The sequence below is a fragment of the Thalassophryne amazonica genome, chromosome 2 (assembly GCF_902500255.1).
Source record: "Thalassophryne amazonica chromosome 2, fThaAma1.1, whole genome shotgun sequence".
Taxonomy (NCBI): Eukaryota; Metazoa; Chordata; class Actinopteri; order Batrachoidiformes; family Batrachoididae; genus Thalassophryne; species Thalassophryne amazonica.
Genome location: NC_047104.1, coordinates 97,302,639 through 97,324,666, shown reverse-complemented (window position 1 = coordinate 97,324,666; position 22,028 = coordinate 97,302,639). Strand labels below are relative to the sequence as shown.

Sequence of the window (22,028 nt, the reverse complement as noted above, 5' to 3'; positions counted from 1 at the left end):
TTTCCCTCACAAGACCTGTTGAAAGCACCTCTAACTGCTTCTGGGACCACAGAACACTGTTTCAGCAGCCGCTGATTGTTTTCTTAAAACTGGAACCCCATCACACCAAGTGTGTTGTCCCCCAAGAGCCTTATGCTAAGACAGACTGAACTGTAAAGTCTTGAAATATACAATATACTCAGGTTTGTCAGAAAACTCATACAAAATAGGATTAGAAAAAGGTCTATCCAATTTGTGCAATTTACCATCAAGTAACGCAGAAAATCCCCTTAAAAAAAAAAAACCAGCACTGTGTGACAAAATGGTTGGCTTTTGCTGAAATGTTCTTTCTGTGCAGCCAATACAATGAGGAGTCATATTTGAAAACATTATGCAGCTGTTTAATTGTGACATTTCCAGTTCAGAGTTCATAAAACACACTGTCCTGCTGTTGTCTGCATTCATGTGCCATCGCTCTAATATGCACAAATCCATCTTTTCATGTAACTGAAGCAAATGATTGACAAGTCCATCTAAATTTCACGTAATTTGCATGAGCAGTTCACATTTTTACTAGTCATATAATACCAGTCAGACATGGATGGAAACATAACATTCCGATATCCCCCTCTTCCACTCCAGAGCATGGGTGGGAGCCACAAAGTTTCTCAAAAAAAAAAAAGAGGCAAATGTAGAGCTCTTCCAACCAAGTCTACTTTCTGTATGAGTGTTCAGCACAATTACTGCTTCACATTATATGCCTGTTAAGGAAACAATACCCCCCATCCCCCACCCCAAAGATTTCAGAATGTGCATTTTATTGAATGAAGTAAAGTCTTACTGGATATGTGAGCTATAGTAAGAATATCAGAGGATAAAAACCTGACAAGGCACATTTTTCAATGATGGGTCTGCGTGCAATTAAATGTAACTTTAACTCTAGCAGTAACAGACACCACGTGGAGCAACCACTGAGACCACAGGAAGGGAGATAAGCTACAATACTGCACAAAATTGTTGACAGGAATCAGAGATACCAGTGAACAATGTGTGGTAGAACAAGACTCGGGGGATCTGGGGTTTTTGCTTGTTTTGGTTTATTGTGCACAATGTTCTGTAGACCAGTCCAAGTTGTGGAGACTGCAGATATTTCAGTATTTACTGTATTATAAGAAAGCCATGTAGTCTACTGACTACTCATTAGCAAACAGCTTTTTGCACAATCTTTATTTGAACAATTAACAAAATAGAATGCTGGAGGCTTAAAATTAAAAGACAGTATAGATTTTGTTTAGGTCAACATCCCAATAAATCCCAGCAGACAATAGTGTTAGAAACACATACTGAAAGGAGAGACATTACTTTAGCATTTCACCAGCATGTTTCCTGACCAGCCATAAGAGATCAAGATAAAACTGTACAACAGAATGCCTCAAGTGTCAGTTTCAAAGTCCCATCTTCCCAATATTTTTTCAAAGGGGATATATAAACATAAAAATATATATATATGCAAACCAACAATGTGACAATTTGTGCAGAAATGGCTACAAAGCCAGCAATGCAACTGATCTATTAATAAAGGAAGTTGTTAACTGTCTTAAACCACATGACTGCGCGACATGAGTCACAGATGAAAAATGTCAAGGCAAAATGTAAGATTGAATATCTTTTGCAGAAAAGGCAGCAGAGCCAATATTGTGTTATCCTTCGGTTTACCTGGGAAAGACTCAACTTTGAGATACCACAAAAAAAAAAAAAAAAAAAAAAAAGAGACTATGCACAATATAAAGATGTATTGTCACACGAAACACCCCCAAAAGGAATTAAAACAAATTTCAGTTTTAAAAATACGTAAATTTGAACAGGCCTAGATTTTATCAAGCGATACCATAACAAAGGAATGACAATTAATATACAACCCATTGATGAAATACACAAAATGTTTTAAGAACTGGCACCTGCTTTGACTTGAAGTGTGTGTATGTGTGGCATGGGAGGGATTTACATTACATGCATCTGTAAGTTGTTTGAATGACCATTTTGGGGGTAAACCTAATTAAAACCTTATGTGTACAGAGTTAAGACTGACTGGAGAAGAACTGGAGAAGAAACACTATTGGAACTAACTGTTGTATGTAAACTTAATACTGAGATTTTGACACTGGTTGGAATGAAAAGGGCCTTCAGAAGAAGAAAAAAAAAAAAAGATAAAATGACAAAATAAATAAAGACCTAGTATAATTTTATTAATTGTTGTGCTTTAGCCTGTGTAATTTCTTCCAAACAGCAATTCAAATGCAAGCATATTTTGAGAGGGGGTGAGTGTAAGAACATCCAATATATGATGGAGGACTAACATATTTTAGTAACTCAAAAATCATCACAATCAACAAATAATCAAAGTTATCTTAAACAAATGCAAACAATACCGCCTTTTGTGCATTACCAAAAACTAATAAGCACTGAGGAGAGATGCAGTCTCCACTTCCCGTCTTCTAAAAGGAAACACTGAGTCACAAATGAGTAAATACAGAGGTTGGGTACAGTCCGCAAAGTCTTGGGCATACGGACTTAATGTTGCCATTCTCGGTTAGGGTTAGACTCAACGGACCAACTTCACGTTGAGCTGAAAGTAGCCCCTAATTTATGCCCAACTCGGGTGGTATGCTTGTTTTTCAAAACTACATGGGTAGCTCACAAATACACAGGTAGAATCTTTAAATCAAGAAAGAAAACAGTACAAAGTTGACCAGGGCAGGTGTTGCAGTTTTACGTTTTGATTGGTTGCCTTCTCTCCAGTGCAAATACTGAATCTAAAACTTAGTACACTCCTCCAGAATTCAAACAAGCTCTGCGCTAGATTTATAGGGTTTTTTTCCTCCCTAAACAATTTAAACAAAAGCGTTTTAATCACCCAGTTTATAGCTTTGTGCACAGAAGCTTATAATCATCTAACTTCTAACACACATTAATATTTTTAGATGAACTAAATCTAAACCCAGACACCATAAGGTTCTCATAAACACAGAAGCAGTTCAATTTCCCAAACAGCGTAATACCAATCATTTTGCTTGTTTTGATGGCTCAAGTTGTGCCTCGATTTAAAATCATCATAAAAATGAGCAAACAAAGGGGAAACTGGTGTTGATGGTGGTGACAGAGAGGAGAATCTTGCCTTAGGAGAACAGACTCGTGTTAATGCTGGTGCAGAGCCTTTTCGGGGCACAACGGCAAATTCAAGCAGGCTTGCTGCAAATTAATTCGGCCAACAGTTCTTACTTAAAGGCAAACACTGATATTTCTAAAAGATTTCCTTGGAAAAAGGAAATCAAAAAGAGACAACCACTGAAGTTCACTTGCAGCCACTGGAACAGAGTTCTTCCCCATGTGTAAATCCACCGTTTGAAACAGAACCCAACTATGGGCTCAGTCAGATAAGTCTAAGGTCCCAAACCAGAACCCCAGCTCTACCTCGGTCTACTCAAAAGACTTTCCTTACTGCTTTAAAAATTAAGAGACAGAAACAGCAGTGGTGCACAGAAAAGAGAGCAGTCACAGGGAAATATTTGTCAATGCAGCTCGTTGCTCTTCAAAATTAAAAAGCCGAGGAAAAAAAAATCATGGATAAGCTGGTTCTCAGGAAAGCAGGTACAGGTGGGAAGAGAAGGAAAATCTTGCACAAGATCAAGTTGGGCAGTGTTCCTGTTCATCAGTTAAGTGTGTATGTGTCATGTGAAGATGTACGACTGTTCAGTTGATAGGACTTTGTGTATGCATGTTTGTGTGCATTTGGATACATTTGGGTATGCTTGCGTGCATGTTGGGCGTGTATCTACAGCAGGTCGATGCGGCGGTAGTACAGCAGGTAGGCAGTGCGCTCTACAGTCTGCTTGACCACCTGGAACTGGTTGATGACCTTCACTGTCTGGTCATCAATGCGCAGCCAGCCATTAAGACCGATGTGGAAGACATCCGTGGTGTAATGACCACCAGTCGCACTGTTCCCATGGTGATAAACAACTGTCAAAGTGGAGTTGGAGAAAGGGTAAGTTATTTAGTAATCTCATCAAGCACACAGCTCAACTGTTACAATGACAAACCTGTAACAGCAACAAATTTTGCTCGATAATACATTGCCTGAGAAAATATCAAAATAAATTATATCACAATATTATCAGTCATTTTAAGCCATAGGTATAGCATAAAAATTCTGTCGAAGAGGAACTTGATTCTCAAGAATATTCAACATTGAAATGTGAAATAAATAAATAAATAGGCGATCAGTGATTCATATATCAAAAGGGTGGTTTGGGTTAATGGCCCCTCAGTGCCCGCATGAATAAGTAATTTTCCCCACATGTGCCCTTCTCAAACATCGTGTCTACACAAAGTGGAATTACAATAAGGTCAACATTTGTAAGAGCTGCAAGTTCAACCAATTTTAAGTTCAAATTCAATATGATGCCAATCTCATTTCATTATATTGTTACATTTCATGTCATTCAATGTCATCCATAAAACGTAAATAATGTTTAAATGATTAAAAAGGAAGTCCCTTCGGCTGGTCCCTTGTTTGCACTCTGGGTCACTACAGCAAATCCGAGGTGGATCTGCATGATGATTTGGCACAAGTTTTATCCTGACCCAACTCCACATTAAATAGAGAAATGTGGGAGGGAGTGGGGTTTGAACGGGGAACCTTCCACATAATATTGATTGGGTACACCATTTGCTTCTCGTGAGGCAGAGAGCTTCATTAGGCATGGATGTTTGTCCACTGTGCGACAGTAAACGTAAACTTTTTTCATTAAACATTTTTGAATTGGATTACAGCCCTTGGTATTCAATCTAGATGAATTTACTGTGCAGTTTAAGTGGGTTTTTTGTTTGTTATTTTAACATGTGATGTGACTCCCTTCAATATTTTGTCAATTTTAAAGTGTTTGATTTTGCACAAATGGCACCATTTCATAAAATCTCACTCTATACAGATTTGAAATCATTTGTAGCTTTGCTATTCGTTGACCATCCCATCTGTGAAATCTTACATCAATTCGTATTGGTGTTGTCCCTCAGGCCATTAGAGTGTACAACTCCTCACTCAGGGGGAGGAGAAGTAACAGGAAGACAGAGGACAGGAAGGAGAGGAACAGTAGTAGCCAGTAAACCAGTATTGATCAGTATGTCTGGTATCTATATTTATATTTGCAAATGGTTTCTACTTTCACTTTTGTTACTCTGTGTGCTGCTATACAATGCTGCTGGAACCTCAATTTCCCTGAGGGAGTCTTCCCAAGGGATCAATAAAGTTCTATCTAATCTAACCAGCGAAAGTACAGTGATTCAGTACAAATGTGGTCAGTACGCTTTTGCTTTTAGGTCCATATTTCACCAGAAAAGGGTAAGTTAATTTAATTTATTCTTCCAAAGTTTCTGGATGGAATAACAGCAACTTCCACACAGAAAGCAGGGCTGACCCAGTCTCCTGCAACGAGGAGCAGACCGAAGCAGTGGGACTCGCTGAAATGTTGGTGGCTCATGGAAACAAACACATGTCAAGGGCAATATACTGAGACCAGCCAAATGAGCAGTTCTTTATTTGAATGGGAAGTTTTTAAAAACCTCTTGCAATACATGCAATAACATGATTGAGGAAGTTATAAAATGTAACTACTACTTACCTGCAAAGAGCCTGTAAGTTCTTTGGCCTTTTAAAACTTTGCTCCGCACTCCGGAGGATAAAAGTTCTGAAAAGACATCGAAGCGTGACTCACTGATCGTACTAAAAATTAAAGTACTGCTAAAATTGGAACTGGAGACTGAATGTGAGTGTACAGTTTCTAGAATGATACTCAAATACAGCTCCCACTTTAAAATGACAGTTCCCACTTTAAAATTAAAGAAAATCATTCTTTCAAAAGAGCAGGTGGTAGTGACACCAAAATGCAGATAACATGAGCTGATATTTCCCAATGTCAGCAGGCTGCAGATTGAGCGTACAGTTGCAAACTTTAAGGAAAGAACTGTGGTGGCGAAGGGATTTTGAACAGGAAAACTACAGCAGATGTGGTGGCAAACAGCTAGGAAGGTACTCAGTGCAACACCTGAACACAGGAAAGAAGATAAGGAAACTAGTGGTGGGATGAGGAAGTACATCAAATTATTATTGGAGATGGTCAAAGACAAAGAAAGTGGACCGGAGTATTAGGAGATCTTACATAATAAAAGAGTGGTGACAAAAGGTTTATGGTGCGCTGTTATGCAAAGCAGTGTTAGCGGTCTCGAGGCTGATTTTTTTTTTTTTTTAATGCCTTGGCCTTGCTATGCAATGACTGCCTTGGCTTCAGCCTTGTGCAGCCTCGAAGAACAAGCCGACACTAGTTCAATGCCGCTCGTTTTTACTTATTTTTCATACTATTTACTTGCCAACAACCAAAAACAAAGCACACCGTCCAGGGCTGGACAGTAATGCTTGTCCACTCGACATTGGTGAGTGAACGGTGTTGGACTCGTGCTCCAATCTGGTTTAAAAAAAAAAAAAAAAAAAAAGTCAAAGTCATTTCAGTGATGTTCCTGTGGCAGCAGAAGTAGTTTTCACATTCAGGGTTCACATTCACGCTGTCCTGGCATGAAATCAACAATGCTGGACGCAATCTATTATATGCACTATGTCCCCTGGGATATACAGGGGAGAGGTAAGCCTCATATCTCTGTTTCACAACCTAGTGGTAACATGGGCTTTACAAACATATTTACACTTTGTTTTTCTTTTAAAGTCTGTGTCTCTCCTCTGGCTGTGTAAAAAACAGGACCTGTGGTTTGAAAAAAAAACAAAAAACTAGCTCTTGGCTTTTTCCCCATATATGCCCATATTCTGTTTCTAAAGATGGCACAACACATACATGGCAAATGGACTGCAATTATATAGCGCTTTTCCATCTGCATCAGACAGTCAACGTGCTTTATAATGACGCCTCACATTCACACAGACACACCGATGTCAGGGTGCTGCCATGCAAAGTGCTCACTACACACCTGGAGCAACTGGGGATTAAGGACCTTGCCCAAGGATACTTAGTGATTTTCTGGTCAGGTTAGGATTTGAACCGAGGATCCTCTGGTCTCAAGACCAACGATAAAACCACTAGACCATCACCTCCCATGGATAAAACCTTCTTACCTGTCGAAGTAGCACTTCCCACACAAGTAAACAAGTTTGTGTGTGTGTGTGTGGGTTTTGTTCCTGCTCAGACTGTGACCATCTGTGACATGGGTGTGGACAGCAGGGTAACTTAACAGTGCCCCCCCATCCCAATTCCCCTTAGAGACTAAAGATCCACTTTTGAAGACATTATGCACATGTAGGTAATGAATTTAAACAGGTGCAGAATAGGAGGGCTTCTTAAACAAAAACTAAGGTTTGTGAGAGCCAGAATTCTTGCTGGTTGGTAGGTGATCAAACACTTATTTCATGCAATAAAATGCAATTATTTAGAAACCATACAACGTGATTTTCTGAATTTTTTTTTTACATTCTGTCTTTCATACTTGAAGTGTACCAATGATAAAAATTACAAACCTCTCCATTCTTTGTAGGTGGGAAAACTTGCGAAATCGACAGTGGATCAAATACTTATTTGCACCTCACTGTGTCTTCGGGCAGTGTTGCTCATTCCTCTTTGCAGCACCTCTCAAGCTCCATCAGGTTGGATGGGGCGCGTCGGTGCACAGCCATTTTCAGATCTCTCCAGAGATGTTCATTCAGATTCAGGTCTGGGCTCTGACTGGGCCACTCAAGGACATTCATAGTTGTCCTGAAGTCACTCCTTTGATATCTTGGATGTGTGCTTTGGGTCATTGTCCTGCTGAAAGATGAACCATCGCCCCAGTTTGAGGTCAAGAGTGCTCTGGAGCAGGTTTGCATCCAGGATGTCTCTATACACTGATGCAGTCATCTTTCCCTCCATCCTGACTAGTCTCCCAGTTTCTGCTGCTAAAACCATCCCCACAGCATGATGGATGGTGCCACCACCATGCTTCACTGTAGGGATGATGCCTGGTGTCCTCCAAACATGACACCTGGTATTCACACCAAAGAGTTCAATCTTTGTCTCATCAGACCAGAGAATTTTATTTTTCATGGTTTCAGAGTCCTTCAGGTGCCTTTTGGCAAACTCCAGGGAGGCTACTTTGTGCCTTTTACTAAGGAGTGACTTCCGTCTGGCCACTATACCATACACGCTTGATTGGTGGATTGCTGCACAGATGGTTATCCTTCTGGAAGGGTCTCGTCTGTCCGCAGAGGAATGCTGGATAAGATTAGGAACGAGCATATCAGAGGGACAGTGCAGGTGGAGCAGTTTGAAGATAGAGAGCAGTGAGATAATTTGGGTTTGGCAGAGGAGGTGCATCAGGTATAACAGATTAAGGATGCTGAGGATGGAGCTGCCAGGCAGAGGAAAAGGGAGGCCAAAGAGGAGGTTTGTGGATGTCGTGAGCAAGAACATGGAGGTGGTTGGTGTGGCAGAGGAATATGCAAAGGACAGGGTGAGAAGGATGATCTGTTGTGGTGAACGCCAACAGGGACAGTGGATAAAAGTACAGTTTTTCATGATTGAAAATGGGATGCAATCAGTTGTCAGTTTCACATGTCTCCATTATAAAGTGACTGCAGTATGGGCTATATCCCAGTTCATGTACTGGGCAAGAGGTGGACTTTTGCATTTCCGACCTCTGAAATCAGCTCTTGGCAAATATTAAAATCTATTTTTAAATGCTAGTGCCCAGTATTTCATAAAGATAAAGGAGAGTTGAAGGTCTTGTGGTGAAGCATTGGGCTCGAGACCAGAGAATCCTTGGTTCAAATCCCAGCCTGACCGGAAAATCACCACGGGCCCTCGGGCAAGGTCCTTAATCCCCTAGCTGTCGTGAGCGCCTTGTATGGCAACACCCTGACATCGGCGTGAAAGTAAGGCATTATTGTAAAGCACTTTGAGCGTCTTGATGCAGATGGAAAAAGTGCTATATAAATGCAGTCCATTTACCATAAACCATTTATCAAGCCCGGTCTTGCCAATACCTTTGTTGATTTCCAGGTCAATGGGGTAATCAATGTTCTTGGTCAATTTTTGGCAGCCTCCAGTCTTCTCAAACACAAATCTCTTAAGATGGAGCACCAGCACAGGGGGCAGTTCCTCAAGAGTCACCCTCCGACTGATCTCAATCTAAAAGACAGGGCAAATAGACAAGGCGATGAGAAAGTCAGAGAATGCACTATTACAGCTTGCAAGGTATTACCTGTGGGGGAGGGGAGCAAAGCAATGCAACCATTTGATGAAACTTTCAAAGGAATAACTATTAGTACTGCAGAACATTTAATGTATGGCATTTATAAGATGCTATTTCTACTAAAGCTACTTCAGTAGATTTATAAATTTCACCTTTAGAGTTCTGCATTAATACAGGACAATCATGGCAAGAAACGAGTAAAAGTCAAAATCATTATGTTAAGGGAGAGGAATAATTTAAAAAAAATTGGAAAGTGGGAATCCATATATTTTCCAAGTTGCTGAGGTTTGGCCACAAGCCTGATGGTCTCAGCTGATGCATTCAAAGGCCTAACTGAATATAGGTAACAGCAAATGGTTATTGCACTGTTAATTTTAAACTCAATAATATAGCCATTTGGAATCCTACATTAAAAGTGGCATTACTGTCCAGCAGAAACCAACTAAAACAACCTCAAGCACTTTCATCATACCTCCTGCTTAGTTTTAGAAGTGTAGCCCTGCACTGATTCGCGCGCCACCAAGGTTTCTAAAGCGTCCTGAACAGTGCGGATCTTTTCTGATTGGATATCCAACTGCAATGTAAAGAAAGGCTGCAGAGTGGCTGACTCCTTAGAATTTTGCTGGTACACCACCGATCTGAAAAGAAACACATAATTCATGTTGTTAAATCTGCTGTGGAAAAATGAGCAAGATTAAGGACATCAAAAGCAGTTGCAAGAAGCAGCTAACCAAGAAGTTAGCATTGATAACAGCTACTCAGCTAACTGAAAAATGATCTTTTATAAAGCTAAACTGATAAGCCACCCCAAAATTTATCGGAAGCTACAGCTAACCGCTAGCTTTCAGTATTGTCTCCGGGAACACTCTCAGCTACTAAAAAGCCAATTTTGAGTTTTAACACCACGATCACAAACCCAAACAATGAGTTAGCACTTCTGTCTTTGTGCGCCCTGCCCACTGCTGGAAGCTTCTGCTTGCTATGTATTTTGCAGCAGTGAAACAGTTGAGGTGTTAAGCTCAACTCTACCCCAACAAAAGGAGCCTGACCGCCAGGTTGCCAAAAAAACAAAAAACAAAAACAAAAGTCATTATTCTTTAACAAGCATACAGCAGTCCCGGTGTGAGGCAGAGGCCTTAGAAAATAAAGAAGTTTGGACTTATTGTTTTGATTTATAAATCAAATTAATCTGGAGAGAATAACTCCATTAACTCTCTGGGATCCGAGGGTATTTTTTGGACAGTTCACTCGCCTGGCATAAATGTTTTATTATTGCTGTTAACAGCTCTCCCTGCATCCCACAATCAAGTTTTATATCTTTTTGCAGGACAACCTGTGCTTTCAGAATATATATGTTTTTGTTGTGTTTTATAAGTGTAATAAAGGTTTATAATCAAAAATAGGCAAGGAAAAAATAAAGCGAAAAATAATTTTCCACACAATTTATTCAAAACACAGCAAACTATAATAAACAAACTGTTTTGACACTTTATGAAGGTAATCTGAGGTCTTGTGTGAAAGAATGTACAACAAAAAGGTTCAAACAAACACAAATGCACATTTTGAACAATATATACAAAATGGTCTATGCATTTTGTTATTCTGAAATGGTAAACAGTGCTTTACACAGAGAGGCTGCAACAACTCTGGTGCACAAAGGATTATGAGATATATCTCAATACTTTGGGCAAATACTGCCATGAACACTACTGGCCAGTAGATGGCAGTAGAGACCCTGAAAACTTGCTAAAACAAATATCCCAAATAAATAATCCCTAACTGCTACGTTTAAGATGCATGGAATTTAATAAATGCAAACCGAATTTCAGACATATATTACTCTGGAACAAACAGGAAAAAATGGTGCAATTTGGTGCATTCTGAGAGCACTTTGGTCAGTTTTTCTTGGTTAAAAACAGTGTGAGTTGAATCTTATACTCAGGGATGAGATTGGCAAATTCGATTTTCAGAGGAAAATAAGACAGGTCCAGGGGCCGCAGGCCCCAGCGGGTCCAGGGCAGAGCCCTGGCCAAGGGGTCTGAAGCCAAAGCATTTTTGCTGTTTTAAAACATGTAAATTGCACTAAAATGATATTAAAAGCTACTATAAATGCCAGGTGTTCATATCTATAATTCAAACTGTAAATCCTTACTAAGACCATCTACCATTCAGAAGATTCAGACGGCTTTCGGTGGCTTTTCGGTTGTGTGACTATCCGTGAAATTGTGGAAGAGGTGGGCATGTCACAACATGTCCTGTGAGGCTTCAACACGGTGGCGCTTTTGTTCCGCCATCAGCTTCATGCCCAAGACATCGGCATGAATTTCGCTGCAACTCTTTTCATGGCAAAATCTGTCACAGTGGAATGTGCCAAAAAAGTGCTCATGTCCACCTCTTCCACAATTTCTCAGATAGTCACACGACGATCCCACATCACCACAGCATTCACTTTGGAAATGATCTGGTCATTTCAGCATGTTGATGGACGACCGGAGCGCGGCTCACTCTCCACCGTTGTGCGGATGTCTTTAAACCGGTTGTTACCGCTCCTTAATCTGTGTGATGCCCATAGCATCGTCACCAAAAGCTGTCTGAATAATCCAAATGGTTTCCACCTGGCTGTCGCCCAGTTTCCGGCAAAATCTGATGCAGTCGCGCTGCTCCAGTCGTTACGCCATTTCCTTGCAAAGAAAAGACGAGACTACACCCATCCTCACACAAAGGCTGCATACAAACAAATGACGCAATCGACAGGCGTGAAAAAATTCACACATGCGCACGAAGGTTCAAGGTTGGCTCATGCAAGCACACGTGATTCAAAACCATCAGGTTTTTGAAAAACATAAAAAGGTCGGATACTTTTCTAACAGACCTCGTACATGTGATTTCTTAGGTTTTTAGTTGTATAACAAATTGGCACAAAAACGCTTTTGTCTTCTTCTTAATATGGAGTACTGAGTAGAATTTTGAGGGAAAAAAAATGTACTCCATTTCGGAATAAGGCTGTAACATAAAATGTGAAGCACTGCAAGTACTTTCCGGATGCACTGTAAAATGATTAAGGACTAGTGACAGCAGGTGGTCAAATGCATTCTAGTGTCATGAGCAACTCAAAACCTTTGGGTCTGAGGCTGTGTAATCAACGCAGGAAGTACAGATAATGACAACTTTATTTGCTACAGCTTGTGTCTCAGAGTATGAAAATTTAAGTATGAGCATGCAGATACTATAAGTTTTTTTTTTAAGGAAGTGTTTTCATGGGTGCAAGCAACTGAAAATTTTTTGACTGAACATTTTCTGTGAGCAGACAGCTGAGCGCCAAATGCGCAAGGTCCCCTAGGGGTTCCGGGAGATGGTCCCTTGTGAAATTTTGGGGGGGGGGGGAATCGTGCAATTTGGTGCATTCTGAGATCATTAACATTTTTTGGCACAATCACCCAACAACTTACCTGATATGCCCACCAAATATATCAGTGATTGGGGTGCGGACAAAATCCGCTTGCCGAGTGATGGAAGTCTTGTTTCGGGGTCCAACTTGCTCCCATTCCTCTTCACTATTTTCTTCCTCCTGATCACCAACTTCTTCCTCCACTCCTGGCTGACAGTCTGGGCCATTAGGTGTGGGTGGTTCTGTTTAACAGACAAAGAAAAAAAAAAACCCTTTAGTGATCACAGTAATGCAACTTGTACTGAGATACGGACATCAGTATGGAAAGGTGCACTGACACTTGCATGACTGATTCACGCACTTGCACGACCTGTGTCGTGCAGGAGAGTAAACTGGTTTTTAATAGGTGTACACTGAACGTGAGGGGGTGCCGGCGTGCAATTATTTTATATATGCAGCGTCCAGCGCAGAGAGTGTGGCAGGCAGTGGAACAAAGCACAGCATCAAGCTGGGAACACAGCAGATGGGATCGTCATGACGGCTTACGTGCATCAAAGTCCTGCAAGTGTCAGCGCAGCTTAAGTGATAGTTTTCTCTTGCTGAAGACATCTGGCTGAAACTATTTTTTTCCTTTATGCCCACCTGCATGTTGAGCTACCATTATGTGAAGTTTCAATGAAATCCATGTTCACAGGGAGTAGGGTTTACAAGGCTCACAGACAGACTGACATGGTGATTCCTGTACACCTCCGACCACCCCAACACAGATTTCTGCTTGCAGGGGCTATAAAAATGGCATGTACATAAAATCTCCACTGAATTGTGGCTAATGACATCACTGCCAGATTATGTGAATACAGTACGGCACTGGGCCTGTCTACATATAAGGTCCCACAGTTGACAATGCATGTCAGAGCACAAACTAAACATGAAGTCAAAGGAGTTGTCTGACCTCTGAAACAGGATCATCTTGAGGCACAAATCTGGGGAAGGGTACAGAAACATTTCTGCTGCTTTGAAGGTCCCAATGAACACAACGTCTATCATCACAATACAAGTTGTATGAAGACTACTTTCCCATATTGGCAAGACGACAAAACAATAATACAGTGTCATATGGATTACAATACAGTGTTATTACTATCTGATGGGACCACACATTTGCATTGGACTGTTACCGTTCTCTCTGTACATTTATCTAAACATTTGACTTCAGCAATTTGTTGACGCTCAACAAATTGTCAACTTTATCCTTAAGTCTCGGATCAGGATGTGAAAATGTGAGACCGTGACATCTCAGAGATGTTTCCAAACAATTGTTTGTTTTGTTTGTTTGATTTTACAACTACAAATATCGTGAAGACAGACCACAGACTAAATCCGATACAAGCCAGGAAAACGAAAATAACCTGAAAACCTTCACCACGTAAGTAAAAACCTGGATTTCCGGGAATGCCTGGAAAACTTTCATCACTGTCCAAAGAGAGCCTCAACCAATTACTGAGTGCATAAATGAACATACTTTTTAAAGGTTCCACATTTCTATTTTTTCTTGATGTAGGCAAGTTATTTTCTTTTTTTCCAGCTACAGCCTGTAATTATTATCAGAATGTACTAAACAAAGCTTGAAACATTTCAAACAATGAAATGAAGTTACATAAAATTTTCACTTTCTGAAATTAAAAATATTGAACATTTTCACAATATTTTATTTTTGTGAGATGTAGCTGTATACTGATGGTGGCAGTGTGCATGTGTGTTGGGGGGTTTTAACTCATACAAATTGTTTGGGTTCAATTTACACACTCATTTCCACAGCCTCCATTTCATTGCCACAGTAGTGCAAACAGCTTCAGAAACTGCTTCGTGTGCCCAACTGAGCCACCCATATGTGTGGCCTCTACCCACATCCTGAAATATTTGAGTGCATCCAGCATTACAAAAAACAAAAAGGGGGGGGGCTGTAAAGATAATATGTTCCACATGATTGTTTTGAAAGGTAAGTGGGAGAAGGACTTACTCTCTTCCTGAGGTGAGATAAGTTTTTTCAATGCCAGCATTTCCTCATGCAAGCCATTGAGAGTGAAGCCAAGATATTCTTCAGCATCTTCTTGTCGACCCTGACAAGGACAGCAACCGTGATTAAACATTATCAAGAGCATGGCCTGCCTAAATAAAACTGACTCAAAACATGTGGTCAGGCATGAATGCAAGTATATGAGCAGGGAACTTTTTTTGTTTTTTTTTTAGGTGAAACAAGAGGAATCTAAACTATTACACCAAGTATTTTTATTTTTATTTAATTCATTAGGTTTGGTTGGACTCAGCACCTGCAATGCATAACCTCCCTTTAGTTGTTAGCAAATTTGGTCCTCAAAATGAAAGGTTTGCATTTCTGAGCATATTCTGAGTACTACCTGTTCCAGAAGCAACACCCTAATGAATTACCAGTTTCAAAGGAATTCTCCCTCGCCCACACCCAAACACTACCTTCTCAGAGAGACTTGACTTGATTAGAGTGAGCAGCTTATAAATGTACGTTGGTTCAAAAGGTGCACCAGGCCTAATGTCTTTCATGACTTTATCGCCAACAGCTGTAGGCACAGTTACAAAGAACACATTATTGACACAAACCTCAAATGAAATCAAATTTCTGGACATACAGTGGCTTGCAAGAGTATTCAGCCCCTTGGTATTTCACATATTTTAATTTGTTTATGGCATTTCAAATACAAAAAGTAAACCAGGGTTCTCAATATAAAAATTTTTAAAATCATCTTCCTTAAACTCAAACTGAAAGTAAATCTCTACAACTCGATATAAATTTATTAAAAATATAAACGCCAAGATGATTGGGTTGCATAAGTAATGGGCCCCTTTGGTATAATGCCTGTAAATCAGTTTTATTGACAGTGGTGGCCAAGTGGTTAATGCGCTTGGTTTCAGTGCAGAAGGTTCCGGGTTCAAATCCCACCCCTGCCACATTTCTCCATGTAAGGTGGAGTTGCGTCAGGAAGGGCATCCGGCGTAAAACCTGTGCCAAATCAACTTGCAGATCCACCTTGGATTTGCTGTGGCGACCCCGAGTGCAAACAAGGGAGCAGCCGAAGGGACTTACTATTGACAGTTTTCTTCAGACAAGCCAGGGGATGGATACATGAACATTTCCAAGTCACTGAATATGTCTTGGACTTTATTTACATCAGTATACAAGCAGTATGATACTCTATGGAAAATCTGTGTGGAGTAGACAGTTCTCAAAAACTGAGTGACTGTGCAACAGGGCTGTGAAATGAAAATTGTGAAATCCGAGGAAAATTTGCAGGGGGTCTGAGGGGTGCACAGCGTCCAGGAGCTGGGGTCTAGGGCCCTGTGGGGCTCCAGAATTAAATTTTTATCTAACAATACTTTTTCAGCATCTCCTGGAAGAACAAATCTCAAAATTAGTGGATATTTAAATGATCCTACATTCGACCTTTTATTTGACCTGTCAGTGATGATGTGGAAATAACAGAATATGACATGGAAGTAGGACCTGGAATGATTTTCCTTTTAAATGTAAACCAAATTATGCATTAACTCAGAACAATTAAACTACATGAAATTTATGAAAACTGAAAAGACTGTTACAGCATTTCAAAAACCATAGCTAAAACTTGTAGAATATTTGGAAAATCATGGTAAAATATCAATAACATACCTTATAGTAAAAAGTCACATTGTAAATTCATGCAGCCTAAATCCATTCAAAGCCACAATGTCTTTTTTTTACAATGAAAGAAAGTCTAGATTAGTGAAAAAAAAGTCAATCTTGTCTAAAATCCTGTTTGAACAGCAGAATGTTTATTTTCCTGGGAGAGAAAAATTCTTACCATGTTTCCTGAGAGGGCACAGTTCACTTTTCCCGTTTCTTTTATCTTTCAGGTGTGTTGATGAAGCCAGTGACGATTCCACGGATTCTTGTCCTTATAAGACTTTTTCAAACCGTTTTTCTCACCATCTTTTTGTGCGACGTCGGTCCATGACAGAGACATGCTGCACAAATCTTTTAAAAACTTGAAGGCTCTAAAAGTTTGGGATGTCCACACGCTACATTTAGCTTAAGCGCCGCACAGGAGCCATACAGCGTCGCCGCAGCAACCAACCAGTCCTGCTTTACAACAACTGTCGTAACAGCTACACTTTGAGTGGCATTTTTCCTCCGCGGATCCAAGGAAACTGATTTGTATTTGTAACACACAGATCAGTGTCCGTAGACTTATAAAACTTACACGATGTAAAAAAAGAGAGCGCTTTGCGATAAGCATCTTAAAAACTCAGTAATGTTCACGATTAAAGAGTACATCACTAACACCCCACCCCCCTCCCCATGATGAAATCCGCGGAATTCCGCGGAGTTTTCACAGCCCTGGTGCAAAAGGAGAAGAGTGAGCAAAGCCACCAAGACACCTAGACAACCCAGAAGAAGTTATAGGCTTCTGTGGCTGTGATTGGAGAAATTGTGCACAGTGCAAGTTTTGGATTTTATATCCCCAGTTACACAGCTTCACGATGAAGTGGAGCAGAGGAGGATTTTCTTAAAAAGAAGATCTGAAAGTTCACCTACAATTTGCCAGAAGGTACATCTGAGATGCAAGCCTACATTTGATGTTTTAGTGAAAGAAGACCCTCGTCTATAACACTTCATCATGAAGCTGTATAAATGGAGATACAAAACACAGAATTTGCACTGTGCACAATTTCTTCAATCACAGCAACGAAGTCTAAAACTTTTTCTGGGTTGTCTAGGTGTCTTGATGGCTTTCCTCACTGTTCTCCGCTTTGCACAGTAACTCAGTTTTTGAGAACTGTCTACTCCACACAGATTTACCACAGAGTGCCATATTGCTTGTATTTCTTCATAACTGATGTAAATAAAGTTCAAGACATATTCAGTGACTTGGAAATGTTCATGTATCCATCCCCTGACTTGTCTGAAGAAAACTGGCAATTAAACTGATTTACAGGTATTATACCAAAGGGGCTGATTACTTATGCAAGCCACCATCTTGGCTTTTATATTTTTAATTAATTTATATCAAGTTGTAGAGATTTGTTTTCAGTTTGAGTGTAAGGAAGAGATTTAGAAATTTTTATATTCAGAAACCTGATTTACTTTTTGTATTTGAAACACCATAAACAAATTAAAATGTGTGAAATACCAAGGGGCTGAATACTTTTGCAAGCCACTGTAATTGGTAACATATTACCTTGTTGTTTCACTTTGGGTGGCACAGGCATGTTGTTGAATTCATTCACCAGTCTCACACTGTCAAAGAGACACAATGGCTAACGTGAGAGGAAACAAAATGCATTTGGGGGACACACACACCCACCCACCCACCCACCCAGTTGGATGTACTGCCATTCTCTGAAATGCCTTTGGAGATGGCTTACGGTAGAGAAATGAACATTCAATTCACGGGCAACAGCTCTGGTGGACATTCCTGCAGTCAGCATGCCAACTGCACGCTCCTTCAAAACTGGTGCTATGTGTGACATTGTGCTGTGTGATAAAACTGAACATTTTAGAGTGGCCTTTTATTGATTGTGTGCTGTCTAATCAGTATCTTGATATGCCAAACCTGTGAGGTGAGATGGATCATCATGGCAAAAGAGAAGTGCTCACTAACAGATTTAGACAGATTTGTGGAAAATATTTGAGAGAAATACATATAAACAGAATACTTACAAGTTGTCGATCATGGGTGTAGAGGTACATGGTCTCTGTTGTTCACTCTGCAGAGGAAATGACTTCATCAAGTGAAACATGGGAGGACATGCAATCAGGGCCTGCAAGGTCTGAGTACTCACAGTCAAGAGGAAAAACAGTTTGAAAGAATTGCTGCAACAGTCCTTTTGTGATGAATAGATTAGACTGAAATTGTTGTAATTTTGCCCATAACAAAATAACTAAAAAGAACAAACTTTGTTTTTAAAGAGTAGATTAATAAAGCAAGTGGAATTTATTTCACACAAACATATGTTCACTGCATGTTGCCGCTAATATAAAGACTATTACATGCTACACAAAGGAATGAATTTCCATTTAACTCTGTTAAACTGTTTTTGCCTAATTGTGTTTGAAAGTTTTTAGCTGAGGTGAATGTAAATTTTACACTCTGTCAAAGGTGCACTGAATCAAAACATCCAATTTTTCCCCCCAATATTACTCCTACATGGGGGTGTCAGGATTTTTGAATGTGTGGTCCGAAGAAAGGTAGCAATGCTGGATTCAGAATCCTTGGACATTCGGAAAGACCAGACAATATATATATTTTTTAAACCTACTTCTGGACAAAGTGTGTTCATGAGCTCAACTACTGAACCTATATCATAGTAGAGCTAAGCTAAAATGATCTTTTAAGGTAAATGAAGTGGTCAAAGATGATAACTGGTAACTTAAGTAGTTGTACAAAGAATGTGTTACATATCGCAGAAATGTCTTGTTAAAAAAAATGTATTTAAAGATGCATTTTCAACATTAGTAACATTGTTGTCTCAGCAGTCTCAAAGGGGGCTGTCATGGCTTTGACGTTTACTTGGGTACCTCAGGTTGCTCAATTTCCTCACGTTTCCAAACTAAATTTCTGGCCTGACGTAGCGTTAAAGGCATTTTATCCTGAACTTATGAGGGTTCTGAAAGCAGCATTAAAGACTTGACAGGAAGGTACAAACAAAAGTCTCTGAGTGCATAAGCTACAATGAGTGAATCGAACTGTGAAAAGTGGCATACTAATAGAATGACTGAAACCTAAAGTAAATGGGAAAGGTCAACAGCAACTGGTGCACACTTTCAATCAGCAAATTAGGCAATACAGTGAGGTCACTGCACTGGACTCAAAACCAGACAGCAGCTGTCAAAAATAAACTCTGCATATTTGAAGTGAAGCAGAGTATCGATCATATTAAAATTATTCTAAAAAATGGCATGTAACTGCTGGTCAGCTAGCGCAAACAAAAGAGTGGAGACTATCAGCGTCATGACAGATTGGGGTGAGAATCACGTTAATACAATAATAATAAAGCAGCTGTTCAGTCATATACAGTGCATACGGAAAGTATTCACAGCGCTTCACTTTTTCCACATTGTGTTGCGTTACAGCTTTATACCAAAATTCATTCATGCCCCTCAAAATTCTACTCAACACCCCATAATGACAACATGAAACTTTTTTTTTTGGTCGATTCATCTTTGGCAGCAATTACGGCCTCAAGTCTTCTTGATTATGATGCCACAAGCTTGGCGGACCTATCTTTGAACAGTTTTGCCCATTCCTCTTTGCGGCACCTCTCAAGCTCCATCAGGTTGGATGGGGAGTGTCAGTGTACAGCCATTTTCAGATCTCTCCAGAGATGTTCAATCGGATTCAGGAACGGGCCTTGGCTGGGCCACTCAAGGACATTCAGCATTGTCCTGAAGCCACTCCTTTAATGTTGTTCTTGGCTGTGTGCTTAGGGTCATTGTCCTGCTGAAAGATGAACCATCACCCCAGTCAGTCTGAGGTCAAGAGCATGGTTTCACCCAGGATGTCTCTGTACATTGCTACATTTATCCTTCCCTCAATCTTGACTAATCTCCCAGTTCCTGCCGCTGATAAACATCCCCACAGAATGATGCTGCCACCACCATGCTTCACTGCAGGGATGATGCCTGGTTTGTGCTCTGACATGCACTGTCAACTGCGGGACCTTATATGTAGACAGGTGTGTGTATTTCCAAATCATGTCCAATCAACAGAATTTACCCCAGGTGGACTCCAGTTAAGCTGTAGAAACATCAAGGCTCATCAGTGCAAACAAGTTGCACCTGAGCTCAATTTTGAGCTACATGGCAAAGGTTGTGAATACCTATGTACAGGTGATTTCTTAGGGGTTTTTTTTTCTATTTTATAAAACATTTAGCAAAATCCCCCCAAAATCTTTTTTCACATAGTCATTATAGAGTATCGTGTGTAGAAAGAAAAACTGAATTTCATCCATTTTGGAATAAGGCAGTAACACTAAAAAAAAGTGGAGAAAGAAGCCGAGTACCTTCCGGATACACTATGTATACACACACACATATACATATATATATATATATATATATATATACACACACACACACATATATATAAACAGTACAACAAACAGCTGAATAAAAGGATACAGCATTGATATAGCACCAGTTCCCCTTATTGATCAGTCCTCTTGGCTGCAAAGACACTGGTTTATGTATCAACTTCACATTCTCAATAAGTTCTGTGGAGTTAAGCAGAAAATGTTCTTTAACAGGAACCTCTTTACTGCAATAGATGACACTGGCTGATACACACCATATTTAACAGTTTCAATGTCAATTTTCTCAAGTAGTGGGACTATAATACTCCATTAATTTAAAATAAATGTACCTTTTCCCTTCCTGTCTAATGTGACTGTAGCACAAGAGACTGGATGATTTAGAGCAAGAAAGTGATTTACCACGCCTAGGAAGGGAGTCTGTCACTCAAAAACACAGCTCCCATGGTAACGTGGACAGAAAATTTAACAAGATTCTAAGAAAAAACAAAAACAAAAAAGAAACGTGATTTAGAAGGACTTACAATATACGACGAAATATGAACTCTGAGCATAATTGCTCATGTTCTTCCATGCTAAATTCTACAGTTTCCGTGAAAAATCTCAGATCAAGCATTTACTAACATTTAACAATGGAACAGTCACAGGAATCAAGCTTACAGTTATCATTAGAAATCAACAGAGGCCCAAAAAGCCCCATCACCCAATTCTTCCAAAATCAACTGCCTCTACCACTGATTTTTTAAAAATTTCATAAAAACTGAGCCTTTCAACCATCTTGATAAAACAACCCATATAGATCAATTTTATCATCTAATACTTTTGCCTTCAGGTTAATTTAGTCCCCTCAGTGACTTAAGGTTCTATTCTTTGAGGTGGTTAAAGTTCATCTTGTTGCCATCTAATGTGCAAGCTACATCTTTGCAACATTTACAAATAACCATCATTTGCCATTGTTAGTTTTGGGTCACGTTTTTTGTGAACTATGTCAATGCTAAATAGGGAACATAACATTCATCACGCTAGGTTGCATGTTGAACTGAGGGCAACAGAAGAGGAATATCAAAGGCGGCCATAGAACTGCAACTGTCTGGACTGCAGTGCGAAACCAACGATCTCTCGTGGAACCATATCGCATTTTTTTTTGTTCCCGATCTGCCATCTTCATATTGCACACCCCTCATTTCAAGACTCGTACTAACGTATAGTAGCTTGCTGAAAAGCTGCATATTATGATCCTTGTAAGATCACATCCCTAGTGTGCTACCACTGT

The 22,028-nt window shown here is 39.9% G+C and overlaps 1 protein-coding gene across 2 annotated transcripts in view; it reads right to left on the bottom strand.

The window, feature by feature from the left end:
* Nucleotides 1-1,066: 1,066 nt before the first annotated feature.
* The window catches only part of usp10 (ubiquitin specific peptidase 10), a 76,115-nt gene continuing 55,153 nt past the window's right edge, over nt 1,067-22,028 (bottom strand). The window contains exons 6-15 of one of the 2 annotated variants that reach the window (XM_034190334.1): nt 20,847-20,938; nt 18,387-18,496; nt 17,905-17,963; nt 15,146-15,249; nt 14,676-14,775; nt 12,717-12,897; nt 9,740-9,905; nt 9,059-9,203; nt 5,661-5,726; nt 1,067-3,999 (exon numbers count right to left, since the gene is read on the bottom strand). In XM_034190334.1, coding sequence (XP_034046225.1) covers nt 3,812-3,999; nt 5,661-5,726; nt 9,059-9,203; nt 9,740-9,905; nt 12,717-12,897; nt 14,676-14,775; nt 15,146-15,249; nt 17,905-17,963; nt 18,387-18,496; nt 20,847-20,938 — 1,211 coding nt within the window. In that variant the 3' untranslated portion in view covers nt 1,067-3,811. The remainder of the gene's footprint in view (nt 4,000-5,660; nt 5,727-9,058; nt 9,204-9,739; nt 9,906-12,716; nt 12,898-14,675; nt 14,776-15,145; nt 15,250-17,904; nt 17,964-18,386; nt 18,497-20,846; nt 20,939-22,028) is intronic. The other variant, XM_034190339.1, reaches the window with a different exon arrangement.